The sequence below is a fragment of the Helicoverpa zea genome, chromosome 10 (assembly GCF_022581195.2).
Source record: "Helicoverpa zea isolate HzStark_Cry1AcR chromosome 10, ilHelZeax1.1, whole genome shotgun sequence".
Taxonomy (NCBI): Eukaryota; Metazoa; Arthropoda; class Insecta; order Lepidoptera; family Noctuidae; genus Helicoverpa; species Helicoverpa zea.
Genome location: NC_061461.1, coordinates 11481983 through 11506516, shown reverse-complemented (window position 1 = coordinate 11506516; position 24534 = coordinate 11481983). Strand labels below are relative to the sequence as shown.

The following is a 24534-nucleotide window of genomic DNA, read 5'->3' as shown; positions in this document are numbered from 1 at the left end:
ACAGAAACTTCATATGTACGATTGGATTCAGTATAATGTAAGGATTAAAAAAAGTATTTCATATCATCTAAAAACCATGGGGTTTTCTTTTTATAACGTTTTTTCGATCATGATTTTAGTTCACAGAAAAGTTTACTTTTACTGTTTCATGTTCATTAGAAGTTGAATGCAGACTCATGATTGGACCGTTTTGCATCGCTAAGTCATTTGTTACATTTGACAATGTCACATGGCGCGATTTTCAAAGACAATTTTTAAAAAGACGTTTCATAGCCAGTTGTGAAGGTTGCATATAACTGCGAAACCTCTCCAAGTATGTAAGGTCGGTGCTTTCGTGTTTGGAGTGGTTAAATATAAGACCTTTTAATCACCAAGCAATCTCAGTAACTATGGGGATATTACTGTTGGCTAGTATAATCTTAGTGTACATAGATTTTTTTTTATGTTCCTTGATGTAAATGATCTTTAAAATCAATATAAATTCAACGACCTATTTTTGTGAAAATATGATATAGCTCCTATACCCCATGGATTTCAGGCTGGAGTTTTTGGCACCATCAAAGGTCTATCATAATGAACCTATTGGTAAGCATTTCATTGCTGTCGATTCTGGGTTTTTTTACTATGAAAATTTGGCCATCTCCTTTCGTTTGCAGAACTATTATACGTATGTTCTTCTCTATTATATTATGTAAAAGGCGAGCGAGTCTCATGACGGCTAACAGCTAAGTTATCGATGTGATAAAATTTGTGGGTAGGCGTTGAACAGAGACCCTTTTGGAAATCGCTGGGATATATAGTCAGAATGTGTAGTAATTATGTAGTCCTCCTATTTTAAGGCTAAGAAATATTGAAACTAGTAAAAACGATATCCCCACAATAAATCATACGGCCAATATTTAATGCTCTACCTAAATATACACTGCGTCCCAATCCCAGTATTCCAGATTGCTAGGGCATCCAAGCATGATTATCGCATAACTGACCCCATCTGCAGAATCACAGAAGAGAATTCTTCCCCATACCAAGACAAAAATGTATAATAGTATCTTTTCGTATAAACGGCTCATGGTGTAAAATGTTGAACCAATCTTGCTGAAATTTTGTTCCGGCTTTCAAAACCCCCATTTCAGGAGGATACTATTGGGCAATTGGCAGGTAACTTCCTAGGCTCAGATAAAGGTGAGATCAGGCCAAATCAAATATTTGTGATAGAATAACGGCCAGTTTCTTCATCAAAAGTTAAAGTTAAAGTTATGGCTAAAGTAATGTCTAAAGTAAAAGTAACGGTTAAATTCAATTTTTCTATTAGTTTTGCTGTCACTTTAGCCTTGAAAAAACGAATTTGACCGTTACTTTTACTTTAGCCATAACTTTAACTTTAACTTTTGATGAAGAAACTGGCCGTAAATGAAACAAAGTTTTCGGAACACAATATATGAATTTATTAATGTGAACAAAGGCACTACCTTATCTAAAAAGGCACCTTTCTGATACTGTTCTAATAATGCGACAACATTGTAAATAACTCTTTTAGCGTCTATCATTTCAACGAATTTATCAAAGCAAACATTATTTACATTATTATAATTTATGCGATTCATTGTCATGTCAGATTTATAGCAATAGCAGCAGTTTATTAAAACCATTATTAAAGACTAGTTTGAATTAATTTACATATGAAATTGTTTTGTATATTATCATAGTTTGTTCGTTTATATTTCGTTGTCTGTGAGCACGAAAAGCGCCGCGCTGCCGTAATCTAGTATTCTACTCTTGATTCCCTTGAGCTTGTCAATGTAGTGTTTGTGAATCTTCGTGTTTGTCCTCTTGTAGCGGAGGGCCGTTATCATTTTATCAACAGTGTAATGCAGCCACAGGATGTTCGTGTAGGGCGCGAAGTTCTTCCAATCATTTCTGTAAACAAATAAGATGAATATTAGAAAATGGGTCTAACTCACGGAGAAAAAATACTACGACGACTAGCGGCGATAAAGACTAATCTTTGACAAATTGATTTTGATTTTACAAGGAATCCAAACGCCTCGTTCAACACGCCTACAGTACGTTGCTTGACCTACTACAAGGTGCCTGGCCTATTTGCCTTATGGCATCATGAAAGATTAGCAGAGGCTCATCTTTCCTTCCTCCGTAGTCTAGCTATACGGCATTGGGAATTTGCAACACAATTGTTCATTGTAAACAGGTTTTTCATCATTACTAAACCAGTAACGCCATTGATAAGCAGCACAACTTTATCAGTAAATATTTGCATGTGTCAAAGATCCTATTTCAACGTAATCAGATGCAATCGTTTGTAAAGCATGCGTCATTTAGTGACGTATCTAAACAATTTAATACACGTGGATAATGCTATCATAGCATGTTTTATTCATGGCTAAGTTACGTCTTGCGGGAGGAAAATGAGCAGGATGTTGATAAATGCATTATTGGTTGGGGGCTTGGGGCCTTCCCCACTGTGTATTGCTTAAATATAGGTTTTGCAATTTATGGATTGAAGATGACCTTAATTCCAAAATCTCGTGACTAGGTCATGTCACTTCATCATCATCATGTCATGTCATGTCATCTAATCTTGATTTTAATATGAGAAATTTTATTTGCTGAGCCTACTATTTACCTTTCCACATAAATGGAAGTCGATGACGGCTATCAATATTTATGTGATTTCTTTATGATTTACTAATTCAACGCGCTAACCTCGGGCACCACTTATCCGATTTAAACAATTGTCTCAGATTGGCGCTTGCTATAGTGGGCTACGGGACGCGACGCGGTTGAAACCACTGGCAGAAGCTGGTCAGTGATATTTGACCGGCTAACTTGCCAATGTAGCTAACTTTACAGCTTATTTACTTAATAAACTGAAGTGTGAAGGATATTTACCCCAACTTATCTCTCATGAGGCGGTACACCTCGAACTGGTAGTCCCCGACGGCGTCGAACAGCGAGTCGTCGGCGGCCAGGTCGTTGTACAGCGCCGCGCTCTCGCCGCCCGCCAGCGGCAGCGATACGCGCGACAGCGAGTAGTCGATGATCGTGGCCGACACGCCGCAGCGAGGCACCCGGTGAGAACGCCCGCGGAGCACGAATGTTGCGAACTGACGAACAAACATGTAAATTAAGTAATCTCCTATTATTTTTATTTAACCTATGCAGTTCCACTGGTGGGCAAAGGTTTCTCCCTCATTCCCAAGCTTCCCCTATCAACAGCTGTGTGTGTCCAGTCTGTGCGGAAGCTGTCTTTGGTGCTGTAAGATCAATTTTAAGTTGGAGTACCAAGATGTCTTCTGTACTTCTTAAGCCCACGTCTAAGCACAAACTAGGCATGTTTTCCAAGCATTTATGTCAATAAATGGATTTCATAAAAAGTTGATGCTATGAAAACAATAGGTACTTGAATACTGAATACAGGTAATTAATTTTGCAATTATGATATAAGATTCAACATAAAATCGATACCATAAACATTTCTAGGCTGTTACAGTATTTATTTATAAAAATATGCTAATGATATTTGTTTATATTTTTTTAATAATTATAAATATTGCTATAACAAATTCCATAATTATAAAAACATGGATATTATTAAATGAAATACTTTCCACAGAAATGCATTTTCAGTCTAGGTAAAGAATAAACCGAAAACATTAACACTCCTTACCAAGACATTATTTTTAAAACATTGTTAGCACTCTGCCTAGTGCCTAATGTAATATTCAAATCAACGAGTCCCTAAAATAAATGAATACCATTGACCCGCAATTATTGGCACAGTGACAGTGACCTTGAATTGAAGGCTGTCACTTGAACCTGTAACCTTTCTTTCAGCCTAACCTTGAAGGTCAAATCTAGATGACATGCGTAAAATCGTCTGCCTTTCTTTTCTAGAAACTTGCATAATTTAAGTTAAACCTTCAATATTCCTTCAATATTTTAGTAATAAAAAAATACTTATATCCAAACATACTAGAGGGACATTTTATTATCTCTGATCCATATTACAAAAGTATTATTGTAAATACAAGAGTAAAAAGATTAAAGGTAATTTATATGACTTTCGTTGTAAAAATCATGACTAAGAATGATTCTAGAAATAAAACAGGTGGCTCTAGACAAGGTTATCTAAATATCGTATTACCGACCGGGCATTATCATTATCTTTATTTTATATTGTTGTTGATAGTAGTAAATCAGAGTATGCTGATATATTGGCTAAATTAAAGAGATAACTCATGATAGCATGAAGAAAGTCTGGGCTGCCAATAAAATATTTACGTGGCTTGAACTGGAAAACAAGCCGACCACAACTGACACTCCAACATAGTTGGGAAAAAGGCTCGGAAGATGATGATGAGTTGTACTCACAATATTATAATATTATCGTAAATAATATATCTGTTATAACATAACATTTACACTCGTAAGAAAATTCTCACATTTTGTTAAGACTATTGTTCTTATTTAAAAATATAAATATCAATATTCTAGTAACTGTGGGAGAAAACGTTAGAATATTGTTATTGATAGAGTTAAATTCGTAGGGGCTATCTGGGTGAGTTCGATGACCCGCCACCCCGGGACGGTACAACGTGCCTGGCAGACTAGACGTTTGTCCGGTAAGTCATCCACCTCCCTAAAAGGTGACTGGTCTTTCGGCAAGGTCATAACCGTTCTTGGTGCAAAGAACGGTTATACACAATGTGGCCTGGTAGTTTTGGCGCGCAATTTGAAATTCGAAAATGGAATACCCGTTTTTATTGTTTTCTGGGATACCTAATTATATGGCAATTGAGGAAAAGAAGTTTTTAGTCGCTACCTATTTACGTTGCTGACAGCTGACTATTTACGTTCTTGGCAACTGTCTGGCACGACGTTATTATACTAATTAAATATTATTAAAGCTAGAGGGAAAACCCATGATTAAACTAAACACACTTATGTTCATTGTAAGGCTCATGCGTCAGTGAACGTTTGTTATTGTATTTCCAAAATAGCTAGACCGAATTTAACATTGTATTGTTCAAACAACGCAATGTGTGTAAGATCTCAATATTGAATGTATTTAGACCATACGGTAGAAAGAACGATCGATTGATGAAATAATTTCGTCTATCTACTTCTCTTACAATAGTGAAGTCCTATTGATATAGAGAAAGTAACACTATGATTTAGCAAATTTATATTCGCTAGATTATCTTACCCAAGACCAGATTCTGTTAATCATCTCCCGAGCCTTTTTCCCAACTACATATGTTGGGGTCACCCAGTACCCCTCGGTAAGACTAAATTCCGCTTTTCCTTTTTAATAATTAAACTTTCTATAATTGTTCCAGAGTTTGAACTTCATCTCAAGAATAAGAGTAGACTCGGAGACGACATCTAAGCCTTGGACTAAAATCACAAAGAAGGACAATTATCATAATATCTTGGTCATACAGCCATCAGACTGAATCTAATTACTGTCTCAAGCATTCTCAATCAGTCTAGATCTTAGTGCCTACTGAAAAGCACTTAGATAAAAACACCAGATAAATAGCTATATGAAAGACAATTGATCGAGTGACATTAGTGGGCGCGGCGAAATATCATGATATCGAAGTCTCGGTGCAATGCATATCGTAATGTATGTATGGAAAAGCGAAATTAGGGTATCTAGTCTTCAGTTGAAGGTTTTATTTTTCAAGACAGTTTTGGTTTCGCTGACATTAGAAAACTTAGCCTCTATAATATAGAATATCTCTAATCTAGGGATATAGAGTATATCCTAAGATGAGAGGAGTATTATATTAATTTAATGAAAGATTTTATGTTACCTTTTGCTCGGTAGGCGCTATAAGCACGTTGCCCCAGTGCAAGTCTCTGTGCTCAAACTGGAACGCCTCCTCTGCCACCGCCAAACCATACGCAACCTGACGAAACAAAGTACCTTACTATAGTAAACATTATAAAAAAATGCTGCTTAAGTACGTGATAGATATTACAAAAAATACATAAAAACAATGTAAACAAACAAAAACAATGCAGAATTAAGAAAGAACCTCCCTTCTTGGAGTCAGTTCAAAAATTCATTAGTTCTGTATTACAGAAACGGAGTTCTGAAAAGTATGTACTTTCTTGAGCACATTTTTGTGGCCGTTTTATTTCTACCCAAAATAATCACAGTTATGACCAGGAAGGTCATTATAAGACACATTAATCCAGTTTCCGCAATACAGATCTCACAAAATAACAATGCAAAAATAAAGTTAGAAAATACACATGCTAACAAAAAAAAAACAAGTTAAAAATAAAAAGTCCACACACTGGTACACATGTAAAGCGGGCGAAAGCGACCTCAGAGGATAAGTGATAATCTAGTCAAGATACGCAAACAACTTGATACTAGAATATCGCTTATCTTCCGTGGTGGCTGCTTGCATGCAGTTGTCACGCTGAAAAAAACACAAAGAAAAAAAACAACAAAATAAATAAAAATATTTCTACTAAGTACTCGTCTCTTTAAAAGAAAGAAATTCTGTAAACCATCTCTTTAAATTACTCCTCATTTTTATATTTATTTGGAGATAGCAACACCAAACAAATATGGCGCCAATATGAGAAAGCAAACGCATGATGTCAACTTTCTATTTACACGACCATCAATCAATTTATTACAGTCATAAAAGTCAGTTTCTATTAAATCAATCAAAATAAAACTTAGCACTCCATTTTTTTATTCACAGAATCATTGTTCGGCGTGCCATACACCTGCAATATTATTGCGCAACATAAAAACGATTATGCAACAATAAGACTCAAGTGAATTGTGTACTTATATCAAAAAAAGCTTACAAACTTTATTGTGCAATATTGTAGGTGTAGAGTACCCCATAAAAAACATCAAAATTATTACAAAAAAAAACAATTTAGAAACACAACATCGCAACTAAAAAAAAACACATGCTTAGCCTAAAGGACGCCTAGACGATCAATTAAATAGCGCAATGCTCCGAATTCTGCTTTATTGGCCTTACAGACCTTATAAAAGATTGCGCAATGATTTTTAGCAGCATTTTTTTATTATTAATTTAATTTTGCGCAATTTAATTGATCGTCCATCTGGCTTAAAAACGACATCAAAAAAGGCACAAACAAACATACCTGCAGGAACAAGGCATAAGCCTGTTCAGCGTTATTAAACTGGTAGCTCTCCAAGTCCTGGCCCGCGTTCGCCAGTTCCAGCACAATGAACTGCTGGTCTGCCGGCAGTATGGCGGGGTTGTCGTTCTCGGAACCTTTGCACTCGTCGTACAGGTCCCAAAGGTCCAGCAAACGAGCGGGGTAGCTCCCGTATACGCACCTCACGGCTAGCACCTACAAAAGGTAAATTTAGTCGTAAAGATAGGAACGAAACGGGATATTTAAGGGGGATAGTGTCTAGCAGGATAGTGGTCCAAATTAATGTACAAATAAATTCTGTAAAGAATCCACTAAAATCTTGTTCAAATCCTGTTTATTTCATTAAAATCGGGTTCATTTTAAGTGACATAGTAGAAGTTTTTTCTGGGTGGCCCGTTGTATAAAAATTGTATGCAAATAGAACTCTAAGGGCGATAAAATGATTCTAAATTGCTTTGATAAACAAAACTGTTCCGTAAATAAACTATCTGGCACGCTCCGCTTTTACAGGGCTATAAAATAAAGCATATCATTCAGATAGCCAAGCTTTTATAGTGTGTTTTGGATTCCGATTTAGGTCAGCTATAACCCCCCATGATTGAAATAAGAAGTATTTGATTCCAGAACAGAGTTACACAGAAGGAAAAGACGTTCAAGATTCTAACGGCAAACGTATTGCATAGAACAACAAACTCAACATACGCTAGATGCAAGGAAATGGCCGGTAGCCAATAAAAGTGTAAGACCCACTTGTCAAAAGAAAGAAAAAAATTGCGCAGCAGCTGTTCGCATTAGTCGGTTTATCGCGTTTTAGATGAAAGGAAGTAACATGTGCGTCTTACGGGCTTGCAACCTGTTGCCGGTGTTGCTACGCGGAATATTTAAATAGATATCCTGCATTGAGGTTGAGGTAAAATGTCAGTTACGTGAGGTGGATATCCTAGCGACGACAGGAAAATGGAAACTTGTTTTTTATTTTTAGTACTGCTATTCGTGTTAAAAGGAATATTAAGATCCATTAGTATCCTCTGATGAGACCCGCATAAGGTCATCACTATCATACAATGGCTTTGAATATTTGGCTTGAATACTAAACAATGTTCATTCTTAAACATAATGCGCATTGCGGTGATTTCCAAAGTTAATGTAAACTTTAATTATTTTAAGAAAAGCGAAGAACAATCGCACAAAGACAACCTCTAAATACTCGTGCCAGGATCTAAAATTCTGGCTGGCAACAAGCCAAATGCACCGCGCATTCATACAAAAACTAAACAACCTACAAAGACCGACCTGCCGCATAATGAATGAAACTCAAACAATGAGCGTATTTAAAAAAAGAAGCAAAAAAAAAACTCGTTTTAATCATAATTTATATAATTGGTTTTACAAACGGCAATTATGCGCCAGCTGTATCAATATAGGGATGTCTTTGATAACAGCGCGGCCTAATTACGTTATCAAACAAACAGACGTTATTTCGTGAACACAATAATGATTCATTGATTTGGAAAGTAAAACTTTTTCACGTGGTACTCCGATGATTCATTTTACCTAGAAGTGGCATATGACGCGCGCTCGTTATGACCTCATTCTGTACAGCTATAGGTTTTTATGATTTATGCTAAATGGATCCATGACGAATGTTAGGCACATTCTGGGATTTGTTATGGTTCATGTTATGATAAAACTGTTGTTTAAGAACTTCGATAATGGGCTATTGTTTTGAGCCCTTTTTAAATGTTCTTAATTAGGGGAAGTTATTGTGGCCTGTGGTTGCCCTCAAAAAGTGCCTACCAGGATAAAAAATACTGTTATTAATGAGGCAAGAATTTCTTATTTTACAGTGAAAACTCCACATCATAAGTACCTACTTTCACGATAATGATATCAAATAAGGCATCCGTGTATCAACAGCATGTAAAGTAGAGCCGTTGCATGCACACCCGCAGTTTCTAAGCTTATCGCTTAAAAACGTGATGATAGATTAAATAATCAGTTTTACTCTGTTGACTTTTAACTATTTATCATACCTATAGAGATAAGGCAGGTATTTCTTTATTATTACAACACTAGACGATTGGCTGATAATAATCAGGGCATCTGAGGCGGATGACGGGGAGTAGCGACCCCGCGGGGCTATATATCCGAGTGCTCCAGGGAGAGTATACTGTCCCCCACCTCCGGCTTGCCGGAGTGAAGCATGACGGGGGATAGGTCTCCCGCCTCTTGGCTTGCCTTCATCGGCCGGTCAGAGTGGAGTCGCTAGAGCAAGGTTAGTCCTGCTCGGAGGGTAGGTGCCTCGTGGTAAGTGGCGAGTGGGCCGGTGATGCTGGACCCACAGGGAGCGCGTGATCTGCGTTTAAAGTCCGCCGAGGTATCCTCACCCTTCTCAGCCGCTCATGTCCCTGTTGCCCTCTTGTTGCTTTTCAGTGACTGATTCCCGGGGGCCCAGTAAGTGAGTTGGCGAGTCTCCACCTGCCATTTTAACATGTATTTAATACATTGTCATCGGCAGGTGCCATAGTTCCCGTAGTTTCCCCATTCCTAGTCCATTAGCATCCCATCACAATAGCCCAAGTAGTTTTCATCCATAGTTAGCAATAGTTTAGCACAGAACCGGGGATTGTCCTTGGGTACATTTCTATAGTGTATACGGGGATAATCGTCGGTTTTGTGTCGCCATTTCATTAAAGTTGTCTCAAAAGGGCTTCAGCGTGTTGGCTTCGGCCCCACGTTCGCCTTCCAAAAATCCGGGACTCTGTAGTCCCGTGGTCGGTCAGAGACATAAAAGATAGTATAGAGGTAAGAAAGAAATGAATGCGTTGTAAGGGCAAAGATGACGTACAAAGAGCAGGTAAAATAAATCTCAAAAGATCAAAACCCGGGGCTTTAACAGGTAAAAAGGGTCACATACAGAGAATAAAATTAGGGGATCGACTTGTGAATTCCATTGGCTGAGATATCCGCATTATTTCCCTTATCATTAAATGACTGTCATGTTTGAGATACGATGCACGAGTGTAGGTATTTCGAAATCTCAAGAACGTCTGGAATGCTTGTAGCGTTCCAAACATGTACTAATTATATTCAGGATCAATGAACATCGGTTAACGACCTTCCCAAAATAAGCAAGAACTCATCAGGTCATTGAGAAAACTACCTAGGTATACAACCCAGAAATTGGAATTTACCTCTTCTATTTAATATGAGGAAAACGACATATCAAAATAACTTCTCCGAACAAAGGACGTCAGACAAATAAATGGTTCAGTTTTCCCGTGAATTGGCGTCATTATTAACTGAAATGGGGACTCTGACAACCGGCAAGCAATTGATTTTATCCCACACTATGCATAAACAATAGTATAGATATGAGAGTTCAATTAGTGCGTATTGGCACTATCAAAACATTACGATACTACGCTCGATAGTGAGTTTACACGTGTTAGACTGTAGTTAGACTATAGTCTACGTAGTGTTTTTCATTTCACCTTCATACGATCAGAACCTACGCGTTATGAGTTGTTTGGAAGAAAATGGTAATAGAGATTGTGACCTTTGAAAGTATTGACTTATTCGACCTAAATTGAATGGCGTCTGCTTTCTGAGAGTTCAATTGTGTCTGGGTAAATATTTGTAGGTCGCACAAATATTTATTTGAGATCGATACTTGGGGCACGTGTGGTTTTTTGATCAAACAGAATTTTATATTCATCCAGATTCTAGCAGAAATGGGGTACTACTTGTGCGTGACTATCAAACGAACTTCGGACCTTATTTCTTCATTCTTCCAACTTTATCTACGCACGCCTGTTTATCTATATCTATAGTAAGAAATATATCAAAGAATGCACTCAGTTACTATGCGATAAGTCGCGTCATTTGTCGTTTTCCAATAATTCACATCTCAGTTGATCACAATAACGTTACGTAACTCCCCATTGTCTTTGATATCGTATTTCGAAGGCGTTACGTCATGGCTGCACTTATGAACTGACCAAAGAGCTATAATGCGAGATTGAATGAGGTTGCTGTCAAATGAGTATTGTAGTCTGAATGCTTAGCGAATTAGATTCGTAGAACATAATTACTGAATATAATTCAGACTGAAACGAAGGTTATAATGAATGGAGGTCAAAGTCAGTTGGTTAAACAAAGACTTAGCAGTCGGAATTTCTAAGATAAGACTGAAAATTTTCACCTCATTTGAACACAGTGTTCCGACTTCCTTATTTACATGGTTTTAGAAGAATTAAAATTAAGTTATTGACTTACCTCATTAAATATATCAGTGGCATTCTCTATAGCGTGCAGATCGAGCGCCTCAACGTCCTTCCCTTCATCAAAATGGCGATTAATTTCGGCTATGGGAGCGCGTAGTGCGCTCAATTCCCTGTGAACAAAGACAGTATTATAAATTTCACATCTTACAATGAAACATTTCCTCAACGGGGCAGGTAAGAATGTTAACTATATTAATGTTTGGCAATCAAAACAAGCTTCAGTCACCATAGATAAAAGTAAAGAAATGATATTCCATTAATTTATTCATCATTTCACCATTGGGCACGATTCCAGACTATTAAATGCTCAGTACACGTGTACCTATTTACTTGTTTATTTCATAATAAATCATCAAGATATATAGATGCTCTGAGTATTCATTAATTAAATGTAGGTACGAGGTATTTTAATAAAGATATAACATAAGATCATAGGTATCTACACAATTATTAATGACGAAGACGGAAGTTAAGAACGAGACCTTCCAAAAATATTGGGAAACAATCATTCAACGCAAAAGTAAAAATAACCCAAAACTGATCACGTTTTCCAAAAACTTTTCAAAATATTATTACATAACAATAACCGGGGGGAAATCGCAGCTTATGTTATTTGTAATTAGGTACAAAGTCCAATACAATACACGAGAATACATAAGTGTTGAATTAATAATATTACATAAAACGAGTTGCTAAGCAGTAAATGCGGAAGTGAGCCATTCTGTTCAAGATCGCGTCGCATTGATTAGTCGCAAACGATATGTTTCATTTTCAAGGAAAATGGGTCACAAACGCAGCTATGAATAACGTTTACAAACGCGTAGGTATTAGAATTTAAATGTACTCATGAAACTGATAAAATGACCTAGATTTTACAACGATAGCTTCTTAGTTACTGTGATAATTAGTTAATTATATAGATGTCTAATGATAGTAATAAACGTTTTAATGATAAGTATCTTTAGGAAGTGTTTACGCCAATTTAATGACCAAGGACATTAATATTATGATCGAATAATAATCAAATTACGATAAGAGAAATATCGGCAGACTAGATAAGCACTAGTAGTCAATAAAACCATTATAGTTCGGCCATTCAGAGAATGCGTTCCTGACACGTCGCGATTGAACTGACGACGTAACTTTGCAATGGCGTTGCAGTTACGATAAAAATATTTTTGCTGGTTGTTTACCGTTTTAACAATTGAGGAGCATTAAAACAACATTATTATATCAATAATCAATGAATGTTATAATTTTGTGCCAAACTGAGTGTCAAATAACTTGGTAAACAATATTTTTCTAAATCTATACTGCGCTATTACAAGGTTATGTCAGCGGTTTATATTTTGTAGTGCTGTGCTAAAAATAACAGGCAAGTATCGTAATCTGTTCTTATACAGTTATAATATAAAATAATACGTTTTGATTTTCTTTTTAAGAATTGGAAAATAATGGACTATAAGACTTAATTATAACGTTTATGAAATATAAAAATAAAACTATGACCAAACCGCATTTTTATACTTAGATTAAAAATGGTAACCCCAAATGGCGTTATGGGCCGCCATTTTGTGACGCTAAAACAGTCGTCCGTTGTCGTTTCGTGCGCATAGACCACGTTTTTCAAGTGTTTTCGATCTGTTTTTATTTGATTACCCGGCTTTTGTTAGACCGAGATATCAGGATTGATTCTGTTATTGATAATAATATAATTATACATGTAGGCGAAGATGATGATGAAGACACCACCTCCTCAAGCAAATCGGAGTCTGATTAATATTCTGTTCGCACATTCAATTCAATGTACTTGTAACAAAGAATAAATAAAACAATTTTATTATATGAATATTACCTTTTTTTGGTTTCCACTTAAATAACTAAAATATAAAACAAATGATTCCGCCAATTTAAAACGAAAATAATCTTAAAATAATGCGGCGGTTCATTTTGAAGGAACGGTAACGAACTCAGTGTTATGTTGTGCCCATCACTAGTCGTGACTAACTGATAGGTGTCAGGAACGCATTCTCTGAACGGCCGAAGTATAATTCGTACATTCATATTATTTCCCTTTATTTTTGTTAGTCATTGCAGTAAAGAGTCGAATGATTTCATAATCACTATGTTGCAACAATTTCGAATACAAAGACGCTCGATTTTTTCAAAGTGAAAGTCTTACAAATGACTCCAATCGTTACGTATGTGTTGTTCGAGAAAATTACATCTACCACAGTTTGTGTTGGTGACATTGAGCTCAAAAATTCGAATTAAAATAACCCGAGACAGGATTACAGTGCCCTTATTCGAAGCAATCAGTGAAAATCCTTGAATTGAGAGCCAAATGTTGTTACAAATAGCCGTTTAAGTATACTACAAGGTTTCAATACTGGATTTTATGATCGTTCAATTACCCTATCCTACTTCCAATTTATTACTGGGGTCATAACTGCATGTATGACCTCATAGAGAATAGCTGAAGACAGCCTCTGACCTTAAATTCATATTTATATGTTAATGCAATCATAGAATAACTCCTTTTTACAAAGAAATATAGTTAAGGAGATATATTGTCAAACACGTGACATCGCGATTAAGAGCTTACATTATTAACTGTAATGTCAAAGGTTATACAAACTGTAGTTTAGCAGCCGATACGATACAATAGAGATCATTCAAGTCTTGGCGTTGACCTAATAACAAATTAACAAGCTCCGTATGTTGCGCGAACCTATTGGAAGAGTTATCAGTACCAATCGTTTAGCATTTAGGACAAGCCTCGGAAGTATGATATATGTATGTTTAATATACATATAGATGGGTTATCGCATGAGTGTATCTGTCTAACATTTAAATGAGAGGCTTGTCAGACGGGCAAGAATACTACGAGTAACAATGCTCCAAAATTAATGTAATTTTAGCTATCAAGTCATATGTATAGTTGCGCCAATCCCAACTAACCCGGGAACAGGATAGGAAGCAGACATGTCCTATAGTCGCAGATAAGGCGATTCTATTTCCTAATATTTTGCAATCCTCAATGTTCCTACAACCTTTGCAGTATATTTTGGCGCATACATTAGCAACAAAGGACAAAATGTCCTGCAGTATATCATTAATGTACATTGAACAGTCGTTCACGTGTGGGTCACGGTCGGTCATCGAGTCACGAGACACTGTTCACTGAATATCGAGGGTAAATTGATAGCAGACGTCTGTTTCAAACTGATTGGACATAAATACCAACATTTTGTATAGTTATGAAATATGTAGGCGAATAGATAGACGAACGTATAATCAGGGATAGTGTTTGAAAAACAATTTGATTTGTAGACTCAGGGCAATGACCTCATTTGAGTTCAGCTATACCGATTAGACTGACTCAATATGAGTTGCTTAATAAAAGTAAAATATACATGGTGACTGAAAGCTGTTGGCTTGTTGGATAATTTATACAAAATTTTCAAAACATCCTCAAAAGACGTTTGAAGTAACAAACAAATCTAGTAAAAGTATACTTACATAGCAATCACAATCTCAGATATGATCTCGTGGAAGTCCTTCTGACTCTCCCCATTGACCTTGAGCGTTCCTGCAATGGGCACAATCTTCAGCACGCGAGCCCGGCCATCCCTTGCACGCCACAGAAACACTTCGCCATACACCCCTTCGCCGATTTTGTGGCAGTTTTTCAACACCCTACAATTTAAGGACATGTTATAGAAATGTAGGAGCATAAGCTTGCCAGATATGCTGGATGATTGTGGAAAATTCACCTTCAAAAAGATTTTTTGTCTTAAAAATCCACAATATCCCTTGATAGTATTAGGTTCTGTAGCAACTGAAAAACTACGGTATTTTGGCAATGTTGTAGGTGTCAATAAAAATATAATCCCAAAGTTAATAAAGCTGTCTTTGACAGTATATTATCCATTCCAAAAATCATCCAGTATATCTAAAGTTACATGGTATCTAACATCTATTACACAATGTGTATTTCACAAACAATATTGCATAATTGATCAAACGCAAAGCCTAGCAATATTGAATCTGAGACTAGCTAAATATCATCTCAAATGTTACTAGAACAATCATTGCCATTTACAACAACTTGTGCTAATAATGATAAGCATTGTTTTATACAAACAAAAAAAATTGAATTCACTGTACATTTCCTGATTAGATTAGGATGGAACCTTAGGTGTGTTTATATTAATATTATGACTGTGAGACAGATAGCAGTCCATGATATCCAATAACAAATATCAAAAACTCTTTTCAGTACCCTGTGTTATTAAAACAAAATAACGTAAGGTTACAACCTTCTTGGTGCCTATTCTATTGATTGTCTATGTGCAGTACTGCATAGACAGAAAACCAGCAACGATTAATTGGTGTTTTACATGATAATGACTGAATTATCAATTCTAAAACATTAATATTCATGCATAAAATATGATACAACAGTTACAAGGAATTATGAAATTCCGAGAAATTAACTTGGCTTGTATTATCATTTATCAGAAAAGCAAATAAACACACAAGTGTTACACAAATTGATGAACATAATTACAGAATAAACATTCGCTCATACTCTCTATTTTTTATTTCATGTCTGTGCTTTCATTTATAAAAGACTGTACTTATTATTCAAAGATTTGTTCAACTGTGTAACTTTCACTTCATGCATTGTACAAACAAATTGCGAATGACACAAAAAATGGTGTATGAATGATTTGTGAAAACATTTGCTGAATTAAATATGATATGATGTTCAAAGTCAGTCGCCAAGGTTATGTCTTGTGACACGGACAACCTTGTATCAGAACAAATACTCATTGATGTTTCAATGAAATGAGGTTTTAAACTACTCTTATTGAAATACGAGTGCATGAAAGTTGAAACTTGTTGGAGATAATGAAATTAGGTTAGCAGACTCATTGCAGATAGCTTGAAACATTGACTAGCACACAACATAATGATTCATTGCATTTCAGAGTCAAATATTCATGCATGTGGCTAAAATTGTATCAATTTCATGCATAGAGGTTGAATATAATTTTATTTTGAACCTTTGACTGCAAAAACATTTATAAACACTCAAATCTTACCTGTCATTGTTGGAATATGAGACAGCATAGAATTATAGAGCATTCAAATTAAATTGTTTTAATAAATATTATAGTTATTTCTTTCCTTGAATAGATAAATTGGCAAATGTTAGAAAATAATTCAAAAAATTATAATGGAATAACCCTCTGTATACATACTCTTTGGTCTTTCCTCTTTCGAGGGAAAAACAAAAAACATCCTTCAAGCTTACTTTGCAGTTTGTGTGAGTAATGAACAAACAATAACATACTGTATTATGTTGTTATAATGGAGTAGATAAATTCAACAAACATGAAATGTAAAGGACATTGTACTATAAGTCTACCTTGGAAAGGTCAATTCAAGAGTCTATGACTCAGTGTAAGTTAAAATTAATAAATGGTATTTTATTACAGCGAAAACTAGAATTCATTTAATCTTTGCAAGTATTAAATAAGGCCAACTGAATACTTTTATTCTGCTTCAACTCTTAAATCACTCGGCTGAGATAGTAATGATTACATAAAGACTTTTTGCTTCAGACTTAACCATTTTTTTTGGTTCAGATGGCATTATCTATGACTTTCAGTGGTATAAAGTTGTGTAACAGATCAAATTTTATTGTTAGTCACATTGATATCTCAAAAGTAGGGCAGCGCAACAATTTGTACCTAATTCATATTGGTATGTCATTGAATATTAATGTTTTAAAATGTAGGGCACAGTCATTCATAGAACAACTTATCTGTCTCAACACCTACAAATTACAGATGTTTAATAACAATGCCACCATCTTGTATTTGAGTGACCTATTTAACCGCCAATTTGGTTCTTTTCTCAAAAATAATATTGAGGGTGGAGGCAAAAAAATAATGATATTGGGGTACTCACGTATCCGGATAGCATTCATCAAATTGTATCGCGTCTGTTTGACCGCATCGACGCAACACGTAATCCCTTGCTGTAGCTATACGGTTCGAAGTATCATGGAAGGTATCTAATACAGTGACCTCATGCGTCTGATCAGCGATCGAGAGTTTGGATAATTCGATAATAGTATCATCACACTCCTCGTTCAAGAATCCTGAAAAATACAACGCGTCATTCACGATCCAAGGCATTTGACACAAAGTAGGAAGTACGTACTTTCCCCCCGTGCGTAATCGACTCGTTGACGCAACGAAATCACGCTACGGCAAGATATTCGAGTCGAAAAATACCACGAGTTGAGCACTAACCTGTGTATTGCAGGGAAAGATGCATGCACTTGGCTATTTTAACACTTTATTAGAACAAAGGGCGTAGAACCAAGCTGTTATCCCGTTACGGATACGCAATGGCAGACACAAATTCGTTTAGCGTTCAATCACTAATTGTCACTTATTAAATGTTATTTCTACTATTATTGTATAATAGTATTAAATATTGAGTACACTTATTTTATTTGAAACACGCAGTTACAAATAAAAAATAAAATAAAAATTGTTATGGACAAAGACCACGCAGCGTCTTCTTCCACGAAATGCACAGAATGACCACAGATTATTGAGAACGAATCCAAATTCAAAGATGTTCAGTGTTGCCACAAAAATTCCAAGAGAAACTTCTAAAAATGTTGTCAATTAAATGAGTTAGTAGTGACGTAGTAGTAATTATTTATTGAAATAAATGATTTAACTTTTTAGTTTAAGACACCGAAAAGATTATTTTAGGGCTGTGAGTGTGACAAGAAGGATCCTAATGAAAAAATAACAACTTACCTTTCAGGTCATCAAATACAGTCGTGTTGCATAGACTAAGTCTAGAAATATCAGGATCCTGCAATGAGATGATATTATGTAGTTTGCAATAAAAAATCTACATTTATGTATTTTTTTTTCTACCAATACTCACTTTCACAATTCGAATTGTAGATCGACTCGGCTTAGATACAAATGTACTTCTGCGACTATTGATTGATTCATTATGTAGGGAACCTGAAAATACACAATGCTTTAGAGCGATGAAATTACTTTTATTAAAATTTTCGTAGAATAAAACACAAACCTGACATTACACTGAAACTTTGGATGGAAGTGTCAATTTTGTTCCATTTTGTAAATATTTATTTACTTTGTTAGGTGCCAGTATCACCTTTACTAAAGAGTTTTTATACTTCAGAAAATAATCAAGTGTCCAAAATATCTAAAACTCCAACCAAAACTTTTGGTGTACAAAAGTCAGATAAAAAAATATTTAAAATATACCCACCATTTAACTCTTGCATCTCCATAGTGCTGATCACACTCTGTCTATATTTCCTACCCTTCTTTTCAACTGGTTCATCATCAAGAATGGAATGATCAAAATGATCATTCATCATTGTCATTCTTCTGTAAATACTTAGAGACCTCTCCCATTTCTTGCCGGGCTGGAGTACTATACATGGTTTCTCGAAACACGTTGTTCTTGAAGCAACCGGACTATGTCTCATACTTTCACTAGGTAATAGACTAGTTCGACTCAAAACTGTGTCTCTTCTTGGTCTCATAGAACTTTTTCTAGTTCTTATAGAACTTTTCCTATCTGTAATATTGCTGTTTCGTGTTGTCACAAATGATATTCTCGTGTCTTCTTTCTCTTGAGAAACTTCAGCTGATTGTATTTCAATAGGGACTTTGTCTAATAAATCATCAGCATCACTATTTGCTTTATCATCTGCATTGATATCCATTAATGTATTCTCTTCATCTACAATTTCAGTTTTGGGTACTCTATTATTGCTAAGAACAGTCTTATCACAATCAGTGCTTGATGATGCATAGGAATCATCAAAAATAGATATTATCGAGTTGTTTGTGACTTCATTTCTTCTCCTTGTTGTAACAAAACTGATGCATTTCTCTTCATCATTTGCATCTCCTTCATCATCATTTGATGAAATTATATCAATATGATCTGCCTCATTTGCAATTATATTCTCTTCATTCAAATCTGTACTAGAACTATTTGCAGTTATTTGCTCATTTGAAGTTTGACTATTTTCAAAACTGGCAAATTCATCATCTTGGGAATTCATTTCGTCATCTTCACTTATATTATTCTCACTAAGTTCTTCTTCTAGGCTACTAGCTTCGTCACTTTCATCTACTTTCGAAATTTCATGAGATTCATCACTTTCAGAATCAAAATGACTCATTTTCTCATAATACCTCATAAAAGAGGAATCATTCATTCTATGAATCTTTACAATTGGTTCTCTTACCACTTCTTTTTTTTCAATAGAACTTTGGTCACTATTACATGTGTCATACAAAGAATCTTTGTCATCATTTTCACAATCTACTGACATATTATTATCTTCTTTTACATTATTTGTATCAGTATTACTATCATACTCACAGTCGTCCATATTTTGAATGCTTTCATTAGCTTGTATTTCAGTCACAACATTACTATTAACTGTTTCATCTAACTGTGATAGACTATGAACACTATCAACAGCAAGGATTTCCTGATCTCCATGATTAGAAAACCCAAGAAATGGTTCTACCTCTGTAGTTTGTAGAGAACTTAATTCAACACTTGGAGTTGTGTTGCTTTTGCTAATTACTTCAGGAGTTTCATGTTCTACTTTAGATTTATCTAAAACCTCAATATTTGTATCTATATCAGGTATCATTTCGTTTTCTACATCATTCTTAATACTGTTATTAGGAACAAAATCGACAGCATCTACCTGAGTATTATCTTTCGGGCTCTTAGGACTATCTGAGTCATTCTGACCCACAAAAACTATGCTATCATCATCTTCAACTACTGTAGTATACTTTGGACTATTATCATCATTTGTAGCCGAAATTGGTGAGAATTTGTATATAGATTCACCTCTATACTTGGCTCTGAACGGAGTACTGCAAAATGGAGACTTTTGTAATATAGGTGATTGAATATTTCTACTCAGTCTATTCTTATAATAGCTTAAAGGCCTTTTCATAGATTCGTTTAAGCTATTTTTCTGCTTCAATTTATTTAATAGAGATAAGTTGTTGACTATATTATTTATAGAGTCATTAATCGTTTTTGGTGTGTGGCTGGTTTCATTTTCTATAAGGAATTGATAAGCTTTTATATTGGAATTGTTTGTGGTGATATTTTCTTGTTCTTCTGAATTCTCTTTGTCAGAATCTGAAATATAAATACAGTTAATTGCACATTTGAATTTTGAAACATTTATTAGAAGGCTTTTATAAGTTGTGGTTTAAAATGCGTTCATAAAATTAAAATTCATATTAAAATTATGTTTTTGGGTAACTTGTTCTATTAACAAAACATAGAGACTAATATAAATAAAAAAAAATATTACCATCACTGTCACTAGTTGAATAATTAACTTTTTTAGGTTTTACTGGCTTTCTTCTTGTGTAAGTTTTTCCTTCTCTGAAAAAAAACATTGATACCTTTAGGATTTTCAAATACAACTAGTATCTCTAAATCAGTCTAGATTTAACAATTGGTAGTTACACAGATGAATACAAGCCTAGGTATTAGTAATTTAAACTACCTGAAGTATTTCCAAAACACTACTTACTACTTACTTTTTAGGTACAATTTTGTCGATACTTTCCACTTTGCTGGTCACAGACTCAGTCTTACTTTGTGGGGCTTCCACGGGACATACAGGTGATGAATTCAGCAGCATATCAAACGGATCCATAGGTTTCCCATTCACACGAATAGATTTATCTGGAGTCAAGTAAGCCGATCGGGACATACTTTCTCGACAAGGAGTTTCAATCTCTTTTATTATCCTTTTTACATATTTCCTCTTTCGCACACGGTTGGAAGCAACTCCGAGAGCGTTAGATGACCCCATAGAAGATAATTCACGCTTAGTTTGTTTGATATTTTGTATAAAGAACGCATCATGCGCTGTACTCTTTTCATCCAAGTTTAATAACAAATCTCTGCGGTCTACACCACCACCGGTGTCTTTCTTAGACCTATACGTTCGTCTCATTTTCTATAAACACTAATTCACAACTTAAAATAAATAAATAATAAGCCCGGAAGGAAATAAACAAACATGTTTTCAAACTTTCGAAACGAAAAACCGAAAATCGAGAACGGATAACTCTATGGAATCGAGGGAAGATTTAAACAAAAGTTAAGTTGGCTTGAATCTGGAGTATAGTTTAACGAGTCGGTGACGAGCTTGCCTCTGATATCTGTATATCGAATGAAAAAAAATCAATTACCCATTTAAAATGAGTTTGTTCTACAAAGATAAAAAATATGCACACGGTTTAGGTAGTCTTTTTTTACAGGAGGAAATTTCTGCATACGGAGTGGCGTGGCGGATTCTTACCGGATAAAACTACCTCTGGCCCTGTGCGTCCAAATTCTCCCTTAAGAGGACGAATTGGAATTTTTGGCGCCAAGGATTTCAATTTTTCTCAGTAAATACAAAATGGATCAAAATACAACTTGGTTACCTGAAAGTTCATGATATAAACCTTATTTTGTTAGAAGTAGAAACATGATTATTATAGGTAACTTTTATAACAGAGAAAAATATATCAAACATACCTCTTTTTAAAAAGAGATTCACATATTATGGGCATACGGGACCGATTTAAGCCTCTTAACTTTTTTAGTAGTTGAGTATATACATACTCTTTAAAATTGTAGAAGGAATTTTTATCAAATTATCATTTCTAAATAATAAAATTACAAAACCATTTTGTCGCTTACGACTTTTAGTTATAAGCTAGCGCGCGTATTGTTATCCTCGCCCCGCTCAGACGCTCCGACCGCTCCGACCCCTTTTGGCGCCTTAGATGCGCGTGCCGGTTATGGAATTATTGTTGACCAATTCCTCGCCTTAAACGGCCAATATACATAAAAATGCAACACTACCTACGTCATACATTTCATTTCTGAGAATGTTGGCTCAATTGAAGCTTACCTACATCAGACTAAATAGAGGTCAGTGGAGCCCACCAGGGCCAAAGCCTTCCGAGACTGCGGGATTTTTCGAGAGTTAAGGCTGCTCTGGTACATAAAGGGCTTAAGAAGGAACATGGTGGTTTATTTTATGATTTCCCATCAAAATACAAAAAACAAATAGGGTTCGTAACGTTGCCATATATTTGTCTTTGGATAAACTCCACTAAAAACTTGTAAGTATGTACTTTCGGCAGGGATTGTGAAAAAAATAAAAAGATACTTATTATTTTGTGAAGAATTTATATTTTAAAAATACGTTTTCCTGTAATGATAAGATGATACACTGTAGCAGACTACACTATAACTAACTACGTAACTTTGCAATGGCGTTGCAGTTACGATAAAAATATTTTTGCTGGTTGTTTACCGTTTTAACAATTGAGGAGCATTAAAACAACATTATTATATCAATAATCAATGAATGTTATTACGTCGTCAGTTCAATCGCGACGTGTCAGGAACGCATTCTCTGAATGGCCGAACTATAATAAAATACGGCTTTATTCTGAATATGTACACAATTATAATAGTTTTGACCATAAGTTAAATCACCATAAGTTGGACAAAGATCATTCATCTTTGGCAGAATTCCCTTTTTTCAAGTGCCTCTAAGTATATACCTCCACATTTTGGGAAAAGTTTGAGATACAATTTTAAACGACTTTAATTTAAACAGCATAAAAATGGTTATATTAATGTTACCAAAACAAAAAGAGCCCTGAAAAAAAAAACGAGTAACTTTTCCCTAAGATCATACAACATACAGAAAAAAAATGCAGAAATATATCAGCACTTCAGTTATTAATGTTTTTATAAAATATAAAAATATCATAATATAGTAACCAATGATACACATCTTTCTGCAGCAATTAAAAATTCTTAAAAAGTAAATAACAAAATCTTTCTCTTGGTTTTAATATCAAACTATAAAAATAATATTTACAGATTTATTTTGTATTACAAAGTACGGTATTTATTATACAATTAGAGTCAAAACCAAGAGTCAGACAATAAAAGGAATGGCCATAAGTTTGTAACATAGTTTAAGTGCAACATAATATAAATATTGACATCAGTCATTATTTCAGCAGTACTATAAACAGGAAACAATAATATTAAAACAAAAATATAATGAAAATAGAACATTATTTTGTAAGTATACCAGAATAACATTTTTATACAAATTGCAACATGTTGAACACTTTTTTTCATATTTGGGTGAATAATATTTCAGAAATGTACAGATACCGGCACGGATATTGGGCTCTCGGCGGAAGAGTGGGGATCGCTTTGCGCACCCGTACGCATAAGGCAATAAGGCAGTAAATCGCTTCTGCGCAGGTGAAGGCCATGGCTCGATATCCGTGCCGATAACTGTACTGTCTATGGCACTGACTTCCAACCTTTTTTTTGCTATAGGAAATAATTTTGAGTCTCCTGTTCAGAACGAAAGATTACAGATCGGATCCAAAATCGGAGAACTCAGTTACATAATTTCCAACTTTACGTAATTTATCAACTTTACCGTAGTCTTGGTAAAAATGGTACAATAGAGTATTATTCTAATTTGCCAAAAGTAACACAAATTTATTTGATTAATGAATGAATTACTCAAACTACTGTTGTTTTTATAATTGAAATATACAGGACGATGTTTTCAAATAACAGTGCAAACCAATATTTTAATAATTCAATATTGCACACTCATAAGTACAATTAAACAATACTAAATATACCGCCAATTATGACTATTATTTTCGTACTTACTGAAAAAAAAGTAAAAGCGCCCCATTTTATATCGCCTTTTCAATTCTATAATGTAAAATTGGAAATTTTACACACATAAGATTATAATTAGAATATGCCAGAATAAAATAATTATCACAATTATATTAGCAATTTTTCATAGTTATTGAATTAACATTAAATCTTGATAACTCGTCTGCTTTTATATTGTAGTAGTATCTATCCACTTTTATTCGGGAAC

General features: G+C 34.9%; 1 protein-coding gene across 1 annotated transcript; it reads right to left on the bottom strand.

Moving 5' to 3' along the window:
- Positions 1–1421: 1421 nt before the first annotated feature.
- On the bottom strand, positions 1422–21626 carry LOC124633656. Its single transcript, XM_047168956.1, has 12 exons — positions 21137–21626; positions 20905–20978; positions 18810–20726; positions 18453–18535; positions 18320–18377; positions 17451–17643; positions 14991–15167; positions 11461–11578; positions 7165–7377; positions 5838–5933; positions 2908–3122; positions 1422–1917 (listed from the first exon to the last, which is right to left on the bottom strand). The coding sequence occupies exons 1-12, from the start codon at positions 21556–21558 to the stop codon at positions 1716–1718; spliced, it is 3768 nt and encodes a 1255-aa protein (XP_047024912.1). The 5' UTR covers positions 21559–21626; the 3' UTR covers positions 1422–1715.
- Between the last annotated feature and the right edge of the window lie 2908 nt (positions 21627–24534).